We start from the raw sequence: 18,675 nt of genomic DNA, 5'->3' as shown, positions 1-18,675 counted from the left end.
CCACCGTGCTCCCCACACCCTGCCCAGTTACCCAAACCAGTTACCCACGACCAGTTAAACAGCGGGGAGGGCTTTAATAAGGAGAAGAGGAATAAACAACTGGAAGGGGCTCGGCTGTTTGTGTGTCCTTGTTCCTACCCACATCCACTGGCACGTGGGGGTGAGCAGGGCCCCAAGCACACAATGGATGCTGGGACCAGTGGGAGGACATCCATGTCTCCAGAGATGTGGAGTCTGGGGAGAATCATGGAATGGTGGAACGGTTTGGGTGGGAAGGGACCTTAAAGCCCCCCCAGTGCCACCCCCTGCCCTGGGCAGGGACACCTCCCACCAGCCCAGGGTGCTCCAAGCCCCCTCCAACCTGCCCTTGAGCCCCTCCAGGGATGGGGTAGCTCCGATGGGGGATCCCACCTTTGGAACATGACAGTGCTGGCCAGAAAAAACAGCTGAACTTCAAACTGGGCAAAATTCAACATGTACATCAGAAACAGGAGAATGAACCCCTGTATTGCTGCTGGCAGAATGGGGGTTCTGGACCAGCCCAAAGCTCAGAGCCCGAGACTAACAGGGCTTTGCAGCCAAAGCCAGAAATATTTGTACAATCCCAGCAGGAGACAGGAATGGGTAGTGAAAGAGGGAGAAAAAGGGGGAAGAGGCATTTGTCACGGATGTCACCGGGGATGTAGATACAACCTGGCAGCTCCCAAAGCCCTTGTGAGGACCAGGCCACCCCAAACAGGGAGGAAACAGCCCAAGATGAAACAAAACTGATGTTTGGGGCAGCTGGCTGGGCTGGCCCCAAGCCCCCGCCACCCTCCTGTGCCCCCACCAGCTCTGGGACCCCAGGAGCAGCCCCTGGCACGTACCCCTCATTCATCCCATGGGGTGACATCATCTTCCTCCCTCCGACACCCAGCAGGAGCATCCAGCTGACGAGGAGGGCAAGCCTTTCTGCCAAGTCAGCGAGATGTTATCTGGTGAGAGCAACAGCTCCTTATTAACCAGCCTCCATCACATTTGAAAGGTGTGAAAAGCGCAGCCGGGACTAACGAGCATCTCCCTTTGCAAGACCAGCTGGTTCCACTTCACCCCCCGGCTCATCTAACACCGCCCTCGGAATTAGTAACTTCAGCTGCAACCGGACATTTTCCTGGCCTGAAATGGAACCCCTCTGAGCAGCTGCCATCCCGGCCCTCGCTGCCGAGCCCCGTCTGATAAAGATGGGATTTACTTTTAGGAGGTAAATCCCAGGGCAGAGCAGAGTCAAGGCTGCCGCTGCTGGAGCTGCCTCTTGGACTGACCACCTTGGCCTCTCCACCGCTATTTACCCAACTAGACAGTCCATATAATATATCTGTTATCTGTTAATAAAAAAATAATAAAAGAAACTAAAAAGCAGCTGAGCATTTCTAGATTTTCAACTGAAAAGGTAGAAATGACAGTATTTTGTGAGAGCAGCTGAGATCCCCACCAACAGCAGCCATGGGTTAGCTTCGGGGCCTGCAGAGTTAACTCTAAGCCCAGCTCCACCAGGATGGCACGTGTTTATCAATGATGTAAAGCACTGGATTTTATAGGAAAACAGACCCACTCTGGAGGATAGGTTTTTATAGGTTTTTTCCACTGCACGAGTTAAACCAGCCGGGACTGGGGGTGCCAGGGCAGGCATCACATCACCCACGGGAGCACCCGCAGCCCCTTCGCGGGGTCCCCCCGAGCTCTGCCGGGAGAATAACAAAACCCAGTGACCCCCAGCCCCTCTGTGCCCCACACCATGAAAGCTGAGGATGGCTGCAAAGAGTGCATGGGCTTTCACAGCCCGCAACTCACTCCCCCGACACGCTCTCTGTGTGCCTTCAGGGGGGTCTTTCTATAAATAAAAGAAGTTTATTCTGGCTGCCAGCTTCACACGGCATCCAGAAACCAAGAGACTCTCCCCTGAATTCCTAACCAGGTCCTGCTGCCCGTTACACCTGGCTCATCTCCCCAACAGCACCGGGACACAGCTCCCCAAATCAGCAAGATTTGTTTTTCAGATAATTTGACTAACGAGGCAGGGTACGGTAAAGGTCCCATCACTCCTACTTACTGACAACTCCACAAAAGTTTATTTAAGAAAAAAAAAAAGAAGAAGAAAAGCAAACCTAAACAATTTATTTTTGCTGCAGAGATCTGCATTCTGCGTGGGTGCAGGGAGCAGAGCTGCTGAATAAGGCTGTGTCATGTTTACGTAGTTATTTTTCAGAGTGGAAAAAGTGACTTAAATTCTGTGAGGAACCAGCAGCATCTGAAGGTCTATTTACTTCTCCTCGCGTGCTTTCACTTACGTGTGTCACAGCTGATAATTGCCAAGGCTGTTTGCAGTTTTAAGGGATTATTTACTCAAAAAACCCCACTATTCTATCCTGTTTGATAAATCGGGGATGCTGCACTGGTTTGCCTGCTGCTGGACGTGGCATTGGGGTGGTGAGGGACTTCAGAGGAGAGCACAGGGATGGGGCAATGGGAAGAAGGTGCCATCCCTCACGTGGTGTGTCCTGGCCACCAGCACCATGGCCCCATGGAGCCACCACCCCTCTCTGCCCACCAGCCCAGGGCTCCCCCAGCTCGGGCCAACCCTAGGGAGAAGCCACCAATGGAGGCTCTTCTGCAAATATATATTAATACTTGAAATTTATCTCATTTTCAGGCAGGGAAGGAGGAAACACTGCTCAAGTTTTAACTGGGATGCCTAATGAAGATTTATTCTGGTCCTGTAAATCAAAAGCACATGGGAATAGCCTCTCTTCCTCAGATTAACTGGGTTATTTTTTTCATGACCACTAGACCTTAGATCTGCTCCTCATGTCTTTCCATGCCCACGGAGGGCAAGAAATGGCCATACTTGGTCAATGAGAAAATAAAGTAAAATGCAAACAGACACGTGATAACTAAATCCAAGTTTCCCAAAGCTATTATTTCCCTGAAGGCAGAGTCCCCGGGTGAAGGAGTGGCAAGCAGCAGGAGTTGGGGCTGGCCAGGCAGGATGGCCAACAGGCCCAAACCATGAGGAGACACCATCCAACATGGATAGTGTCGTTGGGCTGGTTGCATCTCCTAGAGAAATTGGGTCAAAATGCCTGCTAATATTTCATTTGAAGGAGTAACAGATGGTATTTCCTTCATCAAGTGATTTTTTTTCCTACATTCCTTATTTTTGACTTGGTTTGCACCTACAAAGCAAATTCCCAGGGCAACCGGCAAAGGCGTTGACTTTGTGGATGGAGCTGCTCTGTAATGACCACACCAGCACGAAACCCAGCAGACACCTACCAGCGTGTGGACCCATCCTGCATTGAAAGGACACCAAGGCTGCCAAGCAGTGAGCTCCAAATGCTGAAACAAGCCCCGAAGAAGCTTTGCTCTTTGGCTGCCCATGGTGGGGCAGGTGTCTGGCCCCACCACCTCCCCCAGGGAGAGCCAGAAGCATTACAGGACATATCACATATGGAATATAGAATGGTTAGGGTTGGAAGGGACCTTAAAGATCATCCAGATGATGCGACATGATTCCAGAAGCCCTGTCAGATTGTCCTTTGGTGGCAGCAAAGGAATTAGAAAGGGCGGAGGGGGGATTAAATTGAGTGCTCAGAGCCAACGCTGGGAAACATCACTGCAAAGACGTGGCCAAGGACTTTAAAAAAAAATGTGTCCAGCTTTCCTATTCTAGTCTTATTTGGTCTTGTCTGCACGTTCATGTGCACAGGAGGGCAGGCTGGCCATTCTGAGGAGCCACAGGGCAAAAATGCAGCCCATCTCGTTACCCCCCCCTCAAAACAGCCCCACACAACATGAAATTACCGTGAGGGGAGAAACCAAAACCCTCGTGGCTCCATCCAACTCCTCCAGTAAGACTATTTTCCAAACTGTAACACACCAGTTGTTCAGCTTTGCAAACCACTGTAAAAGCAGCAGCAAGTCGCAGGTAGGAAGCCAGCCAGAAGCACCCAGTAATTTAAGACTGAGGTAACACGTATTTTAAGCACTAAAAGGTGACTCTAAGGAGGATGTGTAACAGGAGTTTGCCTGTACCTGCAGCACCCACCTCTGGTTTGGCCGTGGCCAGATGTAAGGGCTCGGAGCAACCACCCCTACAACAGAGGGCTTCGAACAGTGCAGATGAGGCTCAGAAATAAAGCAGAGAGGAAAAAACACCAAACAAACCCCCGTGGAGGAGTCGGTTATGGGCAGTGCTACACCCCACGCCGGAGCCTGCACAGGTATGAGCCGCAGAGGCACAGAGCAAGGTGCTTCTCTAAAAGGATTTTAAAAACCGTGATCTGAAACCCGTTGTTTTTCACAACCACACAACTGAGTTTGGAAACTTCCCCCACCCCAGCTGAAGCCTGTGTCCACGCTACAAACACAGCGCTTTCTGGTTCTTGTTTTGCCACGTTTTCTGCAAGGGCAGGGTAAAGAAAGCCAGTGCTTATTTAGAGACAGATCCCCCTCCCCGGGGCTGCGGTGGCCCCTCCAGCCCCGGTCCCCAGCGCTGTGACAGCTCCTGGCATGGGACAGCCGTCCTGCTGACTCACCCAGTACAACTCCCGCCCAGAGCAAAGTTTTTCCATAAAAATAAAAACCAGCCCTACTAAATAAACGCATTCCCATAGTAAAATCCCGACTGGTGGCTGGGAAGGAAGGGCCTTCACCCTCCAGCACCACCATCTCTCTCCAGCACCACCATCTCCCTCCCGGGTGGGGAAGGAGGACCAGGCTGAAGGGAAGGCAAGTGTGAATGGGACGGAGTTGTCCCCGGGAGGGGTGATGGCAGGGAGGTGGGGAGACATTGTCCCCAGCGTGGCCATGGGCACAAGGCTGGGGAAGAAGCCACACACTCACCAGGAGGACTGAGGAACCGGCTGGGCTCCCCGGGGAGCAGACCTGGGGGATCCACCACCATTCCGATGGGGAGCAGAGAGGCTTCTGTAAACAAAAGCTCAACCAAACGGCTTTGCTCTCACAGGCAAAGCTCACGATTTTTAGCATTGCACATTTAAAGGCAACCTTCGAATGTGTCACTGCTCATCACAGCTAAAGGAAAACAAGGAACCCCCCAGCCTCGCAGCCCTCACCGTGTGAGCTCCAACAAGTCTCCCTCTGCGATAACGGGAGCTGTTTCCACAACAGCATCACTTCTTAGCTTCATAAGAAGCAAGAACATCAACAAAATGGGCCAACTCCTTTCCCTGCCATTTCCCAAAGCCCTTTTGTGGCGGGTGAGCAGTTGTGTCCCTGCTCCTGTGCGGTCAGCAGCCACCGTGCCAGTGTCACTGGGGACACCCCATCTGGGCTCCCCCGGGGCTTAGAGGATGAGGTGGAAGCAGCAAATCCAGCTGTGGGGAGGAGACAACCCCTGGGTAAGCAGGCACAGAGGGGCTGAAGGGACAGCTACACGTGCTGCTTAAAAAGAGTAACATGAAGTCAGACGCTTCAGTTCTCATTGAGAGAGTGGATTAAAGATATTTGATTTACATATCTGAGGTTATAGAGAAGAAAATATGCACCTCGTGGTTCCTATGGAACCTGCTCTGGGTGGACCTGCTCTGGCAGGGGGTTGGACAAGATGATCTCCAGAGGTCCCTTCCAAACCTTCCAAACCAGTGGGTTTGAGGAAAAGCACCAAAAGCCACAAACCCCATGAGAGCTGTGGGAGCTCCCCTGCTGCTCACTACTGTCCTGTGCAAAACTGCAAAGGCCCCCGAACCAGTGGCAAGGAAATGGTTTCATTGCTGCTCTGCTCAAGTAATCCTTGAGCAACAGGAAGATGCCTTCATTCCTCAAAGCCCCACGTGGCTTTAACTGATTCATTCTGCTGAAGTTCTTTACGATTTCCTTTAAAAGAGAAATTATTAGGACGAAGCAACTCTTGAAATCTGAAAAACTGCAAGTTGGGCAAACAATTCCTTTAAGGTCACAGCAAGACTCGGGCTGACAAACCTTGCTGTATTGTAAGTCACATCATTTTTTTTATCCCTTGAAGGACAAATAAACTCTAAACATCCTGTTGGGGGAACGGTATGTGACCGGCCTCCAGAGCTCCCACCGACAGTGTGGGCACGAGATGTCGACGCATCTTCCCCCGGTACGTCACACACCACGCACACCCGGCACGGGGAGGTGTCCTACCTGTTGGGTGCTCTGTGCCACCACCACCACACTCCTTGTGGGCACGTTCTCGGGGCAGGCAGACCCCCAGGGACCCTCAGGGCCGAGCCGAGCCCCATGCCCCGCTCCCGGTGCCCAGGCCGGGCTGGCTGGGTGCCCATGCAGCTCCGGGATTTGGCGGCAGTGATGGAGAGGGGAGAGGCAGAGCGGATGGATGGCAGCCAGAGCCCGTCCTCTGTTCACCCGCAGGCAGCAGCATCTGGACTTACCTTCCTGCCCCCCCAAATGGCCACAGGCAGGGGCTCACACCCCCCGAGACCCTCCAAACCACAACCCCTGCCACCAACCAACCCAACAGCAACCAGTTTCACCATCTCTACCAGTGCCCACCCTGGCACTCAGCCATCTCCAGCCCTTATCAATCCCTCCGCCCATAGCCAAAAGCAAAAATCTCTCTGTCTGTTCTCAAGAGACCGGGGGTTTCTATGGTTGAGTGGGAACTGGAAGTGTTGGGAGCCTGTGGGAGGACCGGAGGGTGGGAAGGAAGGTCTCCCTTCATCACGAAGGTCGCCGCGTTCGGCGGGGCCGTAAAGGGCTGTGGAGGGAGCAGAATTCCTCCTGCGGATCCGCAGGGATGGAGGGGCGTGCCGAGGAGCCCGGGGGGAAAAATTGGCTTTGGCTTGTAAGGACTGCGATGGGTCTTGAAGATCTGAGCGGATCTTCACATGCAGGAGGAGGGGAGGTTCTGTGGGAAAATGCTATCGGGCCCGGCAGAGCCGCGGCAGGAAGGAAATTCCCCCAGCAGAGCCGGCCATCGGCGCGAGGGCTCAGCTGTGTCAAGTTCAGGGGACTTCATAAATAACTCGGCCCTCCCCAGGGAGTCATTGCTAAGGTCGCTATTTTTTCCCTTGAACTTTCCAGATGAAGGAAGCAATAGCAGGAGCAATGGCACAGATTTGGCCGGAGATCAACTGTACTGACAACACTCCCAGAATTTAACTCAGAAGAAAAGTCCTTTGTGTTTTGCCGGAGTTATCACCAGATGGGTCGGGCAGTTCATGCAGCGACACGAAGCTCTGCCCCAGAAACACTCCACACGGGCAGGATAATCAGAGCCGAAACCCGTCGGCACATACAACCCCCAGTAACGAATTCCACCGCTTAGACAGAGTTAAAAATGCAGGGCACAAGCTAGGCACCCATTAAAAATTAAAACATTAAATCATATTCCTCAACAAACTGCTGGGATCCAGAGTAAGAAACAGCCCTGTTTAAAGATTAAGGAGGGAGAGCCTATAAAACACTAATTACCGCTGTACTTACAGTGAATTTGGCCTGTTGGGTTTAATTACTTCTAGCTCAAGATCACTGGAGTTGAGGCTGGGCTGGGGAGCGCTGTTGGAGTTGAGGAAGCTGTTTACGTTTGAGGAGATGACGGATTCCAGGCTGGAGTTGATGAGACTGTTCCTGTTCTCCTCTGAAAAAACAGCAAAGACCAAGAACCATCAGCCACCGCTCACAGCCACCGACACGGCAAAGCAAAGAGCACACCGCTGCAATCGGGCGCTCCTGATAATAATATTATTTGCCAAATGACAATATTTGCCCTAATGCAAATAGGGCAGGCTCTCACCAGCCCCCAGAAGACAGGCGGTTTGTTTGCAGTCATGTTTTCTAGATATCATACATTAAACTGTAAGAAATACCAAGCACTCTCCCTATTTTTTCTTAGGACGCAGCTACATTTTAAATGAACACCATTTTTAGTAAGAAAATAATTCTTTTTCTCAAGGCATTAACAATTTATATTCCCAAAGACATCCCAAGTACCACACAACCTGAAAAAAAAATTAAAATGCAAATGAAGTGCAGGAATGGATTTCTCTGTGAGCGAAACCAGCTGCCAGGGGAGCGTGCCTGCGTGTGACAGAGCAGGGGCGGGTTTTGGGACAAGAAAAGGACAGCTCAGCTAAGGTTTATCTCAGCAGAAAAAAACACTTCAGCCCAGGATTTGACATCAACTGCCATCACTCCTTCTGGGCAGAGCAGCTCTGGGTGGGAAACCTGGTGCTACATCTGCTCTGAAACAGTGCCCGGTGCCCACTGAGGTGCCCTCCCTGCGCCAGGGAAGGCTCTGCTGGCAACCTGGAGGCTCCTCAGAGCTTCTCCTTTCCCACCATCATATCCTGCCAAGAGATTCATTCCCCTCTTATTTATGTAACTTCAGCAGCGAGGAGTGAAAATATTATGCATCCCAAACCGACATCCGCAGCGTGAGCTCCCTCCTCAGCTCCACGCCAAATTACCTAAAATCACATTAATTCATTTTCCTAAGATGCCTTTTCCGTATAAGCAGTAATTGTAATTGTGAGAAGCAATTATCATCACTGATGGCACGGAAAGCAGCCCCGTTGCAGAGAACTGCTACTTCTGTGATGATGCTTTCCTGAAAGACAGGCACCTGCTGGAAAACATAATGAGTCCTACTTTAGTGATAAATCTTTCAAAGAAATTATTTTTCCAGTGCACACTAATATGATCAAATTACTACCAAAAAGCACATAGTGATGGGGAATCCCTTATCCTCAATCCCTTTGAATTGTACACCTCTGCTTGCGTTAGAAGCAGAACATGTAATACTCATCTGTGTCCTGCACACATTTAAAGAAGGATAAAAGAGACCAAGAGGAGCTCCGGGGACATTCTGCTCCTCGACTCCGCTCTGGGGACACCACCCCAGTGCTGCCTCCAGCTCTGGGGCCACCATCATCAGAAGGACATGGACCTGTTGGAGTGGGGCCAGAGGAGGCCCCAGAGATGCTGGGAGGGCTGAAGCCCCTCTGCTGGGAGGGGGGGCCGAGCTGTGGGGAAGAACTTGTTTGGTGTGAGGGTGGTGAGAGCCTGGCCCAGGTTGGCCAGAGAAGCTGTGGCTGCCCCATCCCTGGAGGGGTTCAAGGGCAGGTTGGAGGGGGCTTGGAGCAACCTGGACTGGTGGGAGGTGTCCCTGCCCAGGGCAGGGGGTGGCACTGGATGATCTTTAAGGTCCCTTCAACCCAAACCATTCTACGACTCTATGATTGATCTCCAAGAAGCCACCCAGGGAAGGAGCAGCGCATACACTTCTCTGTCCCCTCCTCTCTTCCTCCAACGTACCAAGCTGGACGTTTTGCCCAGCCCTGGTTTCCAAGTCCCCACCATCTGACATGGCAAAGGGAACCCACAAAGGATCTCCTCAGCTTTGAGCCACCCGGTGCCTCACACCCCCCACAAGCTCTGCTTCCCCTACGCCAGGTCAGGGCAGTTCCTATAGAAGAGTGATTTCCCCAGAGAGGCAGGGTCTCCGACAAGAAGCTGTGAGCTCACGACAGCCCACCTGGGACTCAGAGAGCATAAGCACTTCGTAATGAAAAAGATTATCCAGGGCGAAGGCAAGAGGGAAAAAGCAAAGCAAAGCAGAGCCCTGACCCCCACGGCTATCGACAGGCAGAAGCAGGAGCCAGCAGATGAAATACAAGAGAAATTAAGCTCCCAATGGACCTAAAAACCCCAAAAGGCCAATCCAAAGGACTCCTTCATTCTTCCATCTGCCAGTACAGGTTCAGCAGTGCCGTGGGAGACCCCCTCCGTGGTGTATGGGGGTGGGAGAGCCCACGCTGAGCCCCCCGTACCCACGGCTGTGGGGCGCAGGGAGCCGAGCCGAGGGACTGAGATCTAACACTGGGGCTGATTATTTCCAAACATTTTCTGCCCAAGGCCGAAGTCCGAAAATAAGCTCGGTAAGCCTAAGAAATCAGTGTCAATTGTCTGCCTAATCTCCGAGCGAGCTGCCAGCCAATATTGAATTAAAGTCCCTATCAGCCAAGAAACTGGAAGTGTTTCATCTAAAGAGGAAGGGAGATGAATGGCTGAATCTGAAACTCCTGCTTTATTTTATTTCCTCCTTTTTAAAAGGCTGATATTGTATTTTGCTTTGTGTTTTCAAAAGCTGATGTGAAGGATTCTTGGCTGTGGCAGTAAGTCGGGCAGAGCAGTGGGAGCCTCCCCGAAGCCTCTGGCGTCTGGGGGCTCCCCCCCAGCAAACCCCACACCGTCCCAACCAACGCTCTCTGCACGACAAAATATGAGCAAAGTGCCCAAAACTGCTTAAGATGAAGAACTGATTAGGAACAAAACGGTGTGTTGGCTGTGCCCATGACTTGTTTCACAACATCCACTCAGCTCCTGGGTCAGTTGTGGACAAAACTGTGAATCTTTAACAACGAAATAATCACTATAATTATCTAATCTCTTGCCTAATCCTGTCTGTTGAACATTGCAATTTTTGACTTACACACAGCTTCGTATGATGAATTTTAGTGAAAATTTTAGAAGGATATTTGTCTTCGATAACCAGATTTCAAGTAATGGAAAATTCACTCTCCCACTTAACTTCTTTTTCTGGTTAAATTGCCCTCGATCTTAAAAAATGTGCACTTGTTTCCATTTTGAAGGTGTCTAGCTTCAATTTCCAGCTGTTAGATCCTACTGTGTCCTTGTTTCGTAGCCAGATGACTCCTGCAGGATGCCTTCCCTCTTCCCGCTGGGCTGGGGGCTCCTCTGGGCCACCTCTACCTCTCCCAATCCCTATTTTCAGCCACGAGCACCAAAGTGAGCACCTACCCCGGGGCTCCCCATCCCTGAGAGAGTCACCAGCAGAGGAGAGAGGTGCTCCCACAGAACTGCTCCTGTGTCACAGCAGAGACATTTCCGTGTCACAGCTCAGGACACGATGCAGACGTGGTGCTCGAGCTGCTGCCCAAGCCCTCGTCCTTCCCCCAGACCAGTAGGAAAGGAAACCCCACATTATTCTTCAACTGGCACGTGCACAGGGAGGGCAAACACCGAATGAAACGGTGGTGGCTTCACACAGACACAGGGGATTGTCGGGAGGAACACTGAGAAAACGTTCCTTCATCTGGGAATAAACAAGTGCAGAAATAAATAAATGAACTGGGTTCCTCTTCCAGGCAAGAGCAGGATGGTACCTGAGGGCTCCGGCAGCCGGGTGACCCCGGAGTCTAACGAGCAGCTGCTTAGTTAGCAGCAAATAAATGACTTGAGCTGAAACTTTTCAAAAAGCAGCTTTTGATATTTGAGGCTCCAGCGAGGGTGGAGTGAGAGACTATTTCCAGAGCACGCTTTGGTGCTCCCCCTGCTTCCTCAAACCCACGTGTATCGCCATGACATCCTCCCAAATGAGAGTGCCTGGTAATTAACAGTAACTCAATCAGAGGCCGAGGAGCCCACGTGTTTTGAGAGTCAGCAAAGCACACGGCCAGCGCTCCATCCACCCGCGGACGGGATCCCTCCAGCCTCGTCTGCTCCTCGCCCCCCGAGTCACCTGCTCTTCTCACCAGGTCACTCTCCCACTTTTTTGAGCGAACTGGGACAGTTTGGGCCACTGGCCAGTGCCAGGAACAGGCTGGGGAGGGCACGGCCAGCAGGAAGGGGAGAGCTGGGGACCGGGCTGACGCTGTAACGTGAAGCAACAGCCCCAGCAGAGACATTTCTGCCGCCCGGGGAGCAGGGATGGGGCTCTGACCCTCCCACCGAAATGTCTGGAAAAGCAATTAGTGACAGAGATGGAAAGATGATTGGCATTTTCACCCTGCTGGGGCAACATCATCCTCAGAAAAAGGCAGGACCCCCCCGGCCGCGTTTTTGTGCCTGTAAAAGGCAAAGTGCCTGTGGGCAGCCCAAAGGGTCGCCCAAAGGGACGCCGGGGGGTGCCCACCCTCACCACGGGTGCGGAGCTGATGATGGGGAGGCTCGGGGAACATGAGAAGGGGAGGGCACAGGGACCCGCCAGGTGGGGAAGGGACAGCAACACTTTATACTGTGCTAAGGCAGCCTCAATCCCAGCCCCCCCCCGGGGCTGGGATGCCAGGGAATCTTCACACTCCCCATCAGCGTGACAGCAGAGGAAACCGAACCCTCTGGGGGAACCATCTCTTCCATCAACACCAGTAAAATGGATGAGGATGGCAGGGAAATTACACTCCGTTAGTCACAATTAGGGCCAAAACAATCAGGAGCTGTGGCTCGGGACACTCACGCTTCTCGTTGGGCTGCGGCGTGTGGAAGAGCGTCAGGGGCCTCTCGCTGCAGGAGGGAGGTTTGGAGTCCGTGCTCTTCTTGCGCGATAACAGCAGCTGCGAGTTCGACGGCGGAGTCTCTGGCACCGTGTTAAATATCTGTTAAAAATAATTAACAAGCTGTTCCTTGGCATCACCCCTCCGAAGAGAAGAGCTGCCTACCTGCCTGGTCCGCACCGCTCCGCAGAGCAGCGGCTGAGGAAGACACGCATTCCACAAGGCAACATTTTGGGTCCAATTCCCTAAATTCCACATTCTCCCCCCTGTCTGCACTCCTTGTCCCTATTCTGCACCCAAGATGCCTGTCGCAAGATGTGAAGAACCCCAATATTCCAGCTCTCTGCTGAGTTTGTGAGGGTGGGGGGTGCCCCAGCAGGTGATGACAAGAGCCCTCCGGGGAAGACAACAAGAGCCCTCCGGGGAAGACCAACCATCGTGTCCCCCCAACCCCCCCCCCCAGCCCAGCCCCAGCCCCAATACACCCCAGTCCAGGAAAGTCTTTGCCGCTTCCAGCCACAGCCATCAGAAAACTGAGTCATCACGTTTTTCTCAAGGGGATGGAATTTTAAAACTGCACTTGTTTGGTGGCGGTGGGTTTCGGTAATTTATTGTTTCTTTTCTGGAGCCCCAGGCACAGCCAACAGCTGCCTCAGGACCAGCTCTCCCGAGGGCTCCCTTTGCTAGAGCACATTAAACACCTCCTCTCCGTGGCTTTTCCTGCTCTACCTGTCCCTGCCACAGCCTGCTCCTGCCCTGCAGAAAGCCATCAGATGCCGCCTGCCAGCCAGCGGGAGCAGCCGCCAGCCCTTAATTGGTTTGTTTCATGTAACAACAACAAAATCCTCACACACACACACACACACAAACCCTCCATGCCCATTTCTACAAATAAATGCTAAAGAGCCAAGAGGCGTTAGCCAAACACTGCAATGTCACATCTCTCCCCCAAAGCACGGAGGGGCGGGTGGGAAGGGCTGTCCTCATGGCCCTGGGAGAGGAATTAATGAACCGTTTTCAATGAATCAAACACCTCGCGGCTCAGGACATCGTTCCTGAGCCTTTTTATCCATAGGGACATGCTGCCCAGGCTCGGGTCTGGCACTGGAGCACGCAGATGGGGTGAGGTGCAGGCAGTGATGGAAAATCACTGCACCTGACTCCTGCACCCCCAGGCCCTGGGAGCAGTTGACTCTGTGCAGAGCCAGGAACGCTGCGAAACCCATGGAGTCCCACTGCAGCCCTTCCTGGAGAGATCACCAAGCTCCTTCACAGGATCATAGAATCATTCAGGTTGGAAAAGACCCTTGGGATCATCGAGTCCAACCATCAACCCTACTCTACAAAGTTCTCCCCTACACCATATTCCCCAACGCCACAACGACACTTAAATACATTCAAGGATGGGGACTCAACCACCTCCCTGGGCAGCCTATTCCAGTGTCTGACCACTTTTCTGTGAAGAATTGTTTCCTAATGTCCCATCTAAACCTACCCTGTTGCAGTTTGAAGCCATTCCCTCTTGTTCTATACACCCCTGCCCGTGGCCATCCCCACCTCCAAAGTGGCTGTTCCCCATGCTCCCCATGGGACTTTGGGGACCAGAAGCTCTCCAGTCCCTTGCACAGCTGCTGCACCCCACTCCCTGCATCCCACCAACCCTCCCAGCATCCCACCAGTACCCTCCAGCCCCCAGCCCCTCACCATCACATTTCGAAGGGCTATTTGCAGCACATTGCTTACCAGGCTAAAGCATCCTGCCGCGGGAACCCCTGCTGTGTGTGCTAAATGCAGCTTCTCTGGGGCAGGATCCTCAGCACGAGGGGGCCAAAATGGGTAGCAGGGACCCCCGGCCTGCCCTGGGCTCCCTTACCCACACCCAGCACCACCACGGCCGGCTGTAACGTGCTCTCACTTTCAAATTGCTTTGCAATAGTAAATTCTGCTTGGGATGTCTAATGAAATATATAAATCAAGCAAGATAAAAGTATTGATTTATGAATTGCATTTTATGCAACGATTTCCCACAGCACAATTGAAAATAAACTTTCAGGTTTTCATTTCCTTTTTTGTTTTTTTGTACCTTTAATGAGAGAAGATATATATATATGCTCTTAAGTTACGAACTCGGTGACTAAAACCAGCCTCAGCTCACGAGGAGGTCGCATTTTTAAATGCAGCTGGAACGTTGCTGTGAGACAATTTTACTGAAAAGCTTCAGCACCTGAGATCTTGCACGCTCCAACTTACCATAATCAGCTCTGGATTGCAGTTCAAATGCCTGAGCAGCCCCAAAACCCCCCACTGCAGACAGCCTGACCCCCGCGCTCTCCGGCTGCGCTGGCAGAGGACAGAGATGCAGGGGATGCAGGGGACACCTCCCCTGCTGGGAGGGCTGGCGGGGTGCTGGGGATGGCTGCTGGGTGTAGGAAGGGTTGTTGGGGGGCTGAGAGGGCTGGTGGGGCTCTGGAGGGGCTGCTGGGGTGCTGGTGGGGTGCGAGGATGGCTACTGGGGTGTGGGGAGGGCCATTCCCACCTCCAGAGTGGCTGTTTCCCACGCTCCCCACGGGACTTTGGGGACCAGAAGCTCCCCAGCCCCTTTGCAGGCTGCTGCATCCCATTCCCTGTACCCCAGCAGCCTTCCCCAGCACCCCAACACCCCTCTCAGCACCCCAACGCCCCCTCAGCACCCCACCAGCCCTCCCCACAGAATTTCTGGCCCCAGCAGCAGTTGGTTCTGGCTGCGCAGAGCTGGGCACACAGCGAAGCCCACGGAGGGATTTATGGGGTCCCAGGGCAGCCCTTCCCGGGGAGCTCCTCACCCACAGACCAAACTGGTGCCCCAAGCCCCCTGGGGCATCTCCCCCGAGCTGCTGGCAGTGATGGGGCGCAGAGGCCGTGCGGAGGTGGAGGGAGGGCTGTGGAAAACCGCTCTCCCTCCCACCTCCCAGCGGCACAAAGCACACGGGGCTAAATTTAGCCGCTCACAGAGGAGAAAAGTCAATTAACAGCCACATCTGAAAAGGCACAACGCCGATTTTGAAGGTCTGAGGCAAGCCCCCTGGGGCATCTCCCCCGAGCTGCTGGCAGTGATGGGGCGCAGAGGCCGTGCGGAGGTGGAGGGAGGGCTGTGGAAAACCGCTCTCCCTCCCACCTCCCAGCGGCACAAAGCACACGGGGCTAAATTTAGCCGCTCACAGAGGAGAAAAGTCAATTAACAGCCACATCTGAAAAGGCACAACGCCGATTTTGAAGGTCTGAGGAGAGACCCCGAGCACTGTAAGACAAATAGCTCGCTGCAGATGTGACTGTGCCATTGTTGTGTACCAAACGGCACAGATCCCTTCGGCAGCAAAGGAAACCGGCACCACCGGCCCAAAACCTCCTTCTCCACCTCCCTCAGCTCAGACATCGCCCGCACAAAACCCCTCCTCCCCTTCACGGGGAAGTTTCTCAGGTTTGTTTCATTTTTTTAATTTAACAAGAATAGCCGAGTCGTACTCCTGACTGCGCAAACCTGTTGTGTAGCTCTCCCAGTCACAGAGCCCAATTAGCAGGGAGAGAGCGACAGTTTAATGGCTGGAGTGGGAGAGGAGCAGCCAGGAGTCATAAATCACATTTACAGCCGGTACCACGCTCGCTCCCTCGGCCCCACACAAGCTCCACACCACCTTCTCCCCACCTGAAAAATGGCAAAGACCCAGAGGCGCCTCCTCTCCAATCAGTTAAAAGGCTTTTTAAAATCCCTCTCCCACCTCTAAATGAATCACACCCAGGTGCTCCCACATCCTTTACCCTGCATGGCTTCTGGAGAGACCACAGCCCCCAGCGCCGGGGAGAGGGGAGGGATGAGGCTCTGGCTCTCTCCATGGGGGCTGGAGGAATCTCTCCCCACTGCCGGGGGTGCTGGTGGGGCTGGGGATGGTGCTCCCTCCACCGCAGCCCTCCTTCCCTCCCTGACCCCTCCTGCTTGGTGCTAATTACCCCATTGCGCCCATTTTATCACCAGGCTCACTCGAGGAACAGAGGGAACACCAAGCTGCTGTGATGTTCAAAATATCAGTTTGCGCCCATTTTATCACCAGGCTCACTCGAACAGAGGGAACACCAAGCTGCTGTGACGTTAATGGCTTCAAGCTGGAGGGGAACAGATTTAGATTGGAGATTAGAAGGGGGTTCTTTACTGTGAGGGTAGTGGAGCACTGGAACAGGTTGCCCAGGGAGGTGGTTGAGGCCCCATCCCTGGAGATATTCAAGGAGAGGCTCGACGAGGCCCTGGGCACCCTGGTCTAGTTGGGGGTGTCCCTGCTGACTGCGGGGGGGTCGGACTAGATGACCCTTGGAGGTCCCTTCCGGCCTGGGAAATTCTATGATTCTATGATTCTATGATTCTATGACGTTCAAAATATCAGCGGTGCTGTGTCTTCTACACAGGCTAAATCTGCCGACAGCATCACTAAACATTTCAGCTAATTACAGGAAAGAATAAAATGAAGACAAGGTGCTGAGGGCTTTGACTTTAGTATTAATCCTCGCCACTTCCTGAGGTTAGTGTTTGGGTCTGCAAAACTCCCTGCATAAACTGCTCTCCTACTTGTCATCAATGCTGGCTGCATTAACATTTCACCTGGTCAACCTTTTGTCTGGAGGGAACATCATCAAGACAGTAAATCAATCTCTTAATTTTGTAACACCCCAGAACAGCGGCCTTTTCCAGAGAGCTACACAAATTTAAGCTTTGGAAAAGAACATGGATGGACACCTGTGATTGTCAGATGCAATAGTATTTCAATATTACTTCTGGCTAACATTTAATTTTTAAATCAGAAGTACGGTGTTAAACAGCAATCACTGGGGTAAGCAGGCACACACGCAGCATCTGTATTTCCCTTTGCAGGGGAGGCACTCTTGGTTTGCCTGTCACGGCAGCGTCCAGAGCCATAGAAGAAAAATAATTTTATCCATTTAATTCTATAGAATCGGGATATATTTTAGAACACATTCCCTTCACTGAATTTCACTGAATTTTTAGAGTTGGAAGGGACCATAGAGATCATCTAGTCCAACTCCCCTGCTAAAGCAGGACCATCCAGAGCTTCATGTACTAGATTCACAATACATTACACAGAAATTCACAATTCACAGAAAAGGCTGAGAATTGCTGATGGATAAACCCTGTGCAGGGGCAGTTTGACAATTCCCTGGGTAGCGCCGGGCAGAGCTGGCACCTCTCGCAGGGTTCCCAGTATCCCACAGGTGAAAATCAGGGAAGACACTGGGCAACCGGCACCGGAACCTGCACCATCCTCCTCTGAAACTTGACTGGCTTCGGGATGAATGTTTTTCCCCAGGGATAACCTCAGGTGGGAGATGAGCCCAGTCTCAGGTGGGGTGACAGCAAACGCAGGCCGGTGTGTGGGGAACGCTGACTGACCCCCCCAAACCCTCCCCACTGCCCCAGCAACCAGAGAAACCTACCGAAACGGCTGGGGAAAGGATCTGCCAGCAGTTCTTCAGACCAAGAGATGTTATCACCAAGCCACCAAGCCTGGTTGAGGTTGGTTTTTTCCTTTGGTTACACAATGACAACAGTAATTTTGCCCAGAGAGGCATTCCACTTACCTGGGGGAAATACACTGGGATACCAGACAGTTGCTGATTGCCGGGAACCAGTCAAATCAATTACATTTTCCCTGCGACTGTGCTCAATCACAAACAGTGTCTGTGAGTCACTGCTGTAAAACAATATAAAGCAGCAGCAGCAGCAGCAGCGCAGGCGACTTGCATATCGCTAATCACCTTCGGCAGCTCCTGCGGGAGCCTTCAACCAGCTCGAATCAATTCAAATTAAGAAAAACACTGAAACCAAACAGTCCTAAAGAGGGAGCAGAACTGGCGCCGACTGCATTTAGGAGATTTTCCTCTCCCAAAGTTACCTCCTCCTGTCCCCCCGTGTCCCAGGATCTTCTCCCGGGAGCCCCAGAGAAGTGGGGCTGGGGGCTCACAGGCGCTTCGCTCGCAGCATCCGTGCGGGAAGCAGCAGGGAGATAAAACACACCCTGAGAGCAGGTACCCCCACCTGCAGAATTAATTGGTGACGACTATATGTAACCAACTTGCACATTCACCCTTCTGCCGGTGCTGCAAATTACTCCTAAGGAGGGGGAACCATCGGGGACCCCCCGGGGCAGGAGCTGTAATTTGGCTGGAGAGCGGAGAGGAGCCCGGCAGCCCCCCCAGACACAATCATTGCACAAATCTCTCATCGATTCCTCCGCGGATGCCGGCTGATGGAGGGCTCGGCTGGCACAGCGAGAGGCTCAGTGCAGGTGGAAAAAAAAAAATAATCAATGTCTAAAGCCCTGTTTCTGTAAGGGCCCGCGAGGGAAAGGCTCCA

The 18,675-nt window shown here is 52.7% G+C and overlaps 1 protein-coding gene across 6 annotated transcripts in view; it reads right to left on the bottom strand.

The window, feature by feature from the left end:
• The window catches only part of ARHGAP26 (Rho GTPase activating protein 26), a 130,873-nt gene that overhangs the window by 28,015 nt on the left and 84,183 nt on the right, over window positions 1-18,675 (bottom strand). For all 6 annotated transcript variants that reach the window (XM_014948075.1, XM_014948074.1, XM_014948076.1 and 3 more), the window contains 2 exons: window positions 12,242-12,380; window positions 7,471-7,624 (listed from right to left, as the gene is read on the bottom strand). In XM_014948075.1, coding sequence (XP_014803561.1) covers window positions 7,471-7,624; window positions 12,242-12,380 — 293 coding nt within the window. The remainder of the gene's footprint in view (window positions 1-7,470; window positions 7,625-12,241; window positions 12,381-18,675) is intronic.

Source organism: Calidris pugnax, unplaced genomic scaffold, assembly GCF_001431845.1.
Source record: "Calidris pugnax isolate Ruff unplaced genomic scaffold, ASM143184v1 scaffold27, whole genome shotgun sequence".
In the NCBI taxonomy this organism is placed as follows: Eukaryota; Metazoa; Chordata; class Aves; order Charadriiformes; family Scolopacidae; genus Calidris; species Calidris pugnax.
The sequence above is the reverse complement of the archived record's forward strand: the minus strand, read 5'-3'. Positions and strand labels throughout refer to the sequence as shown.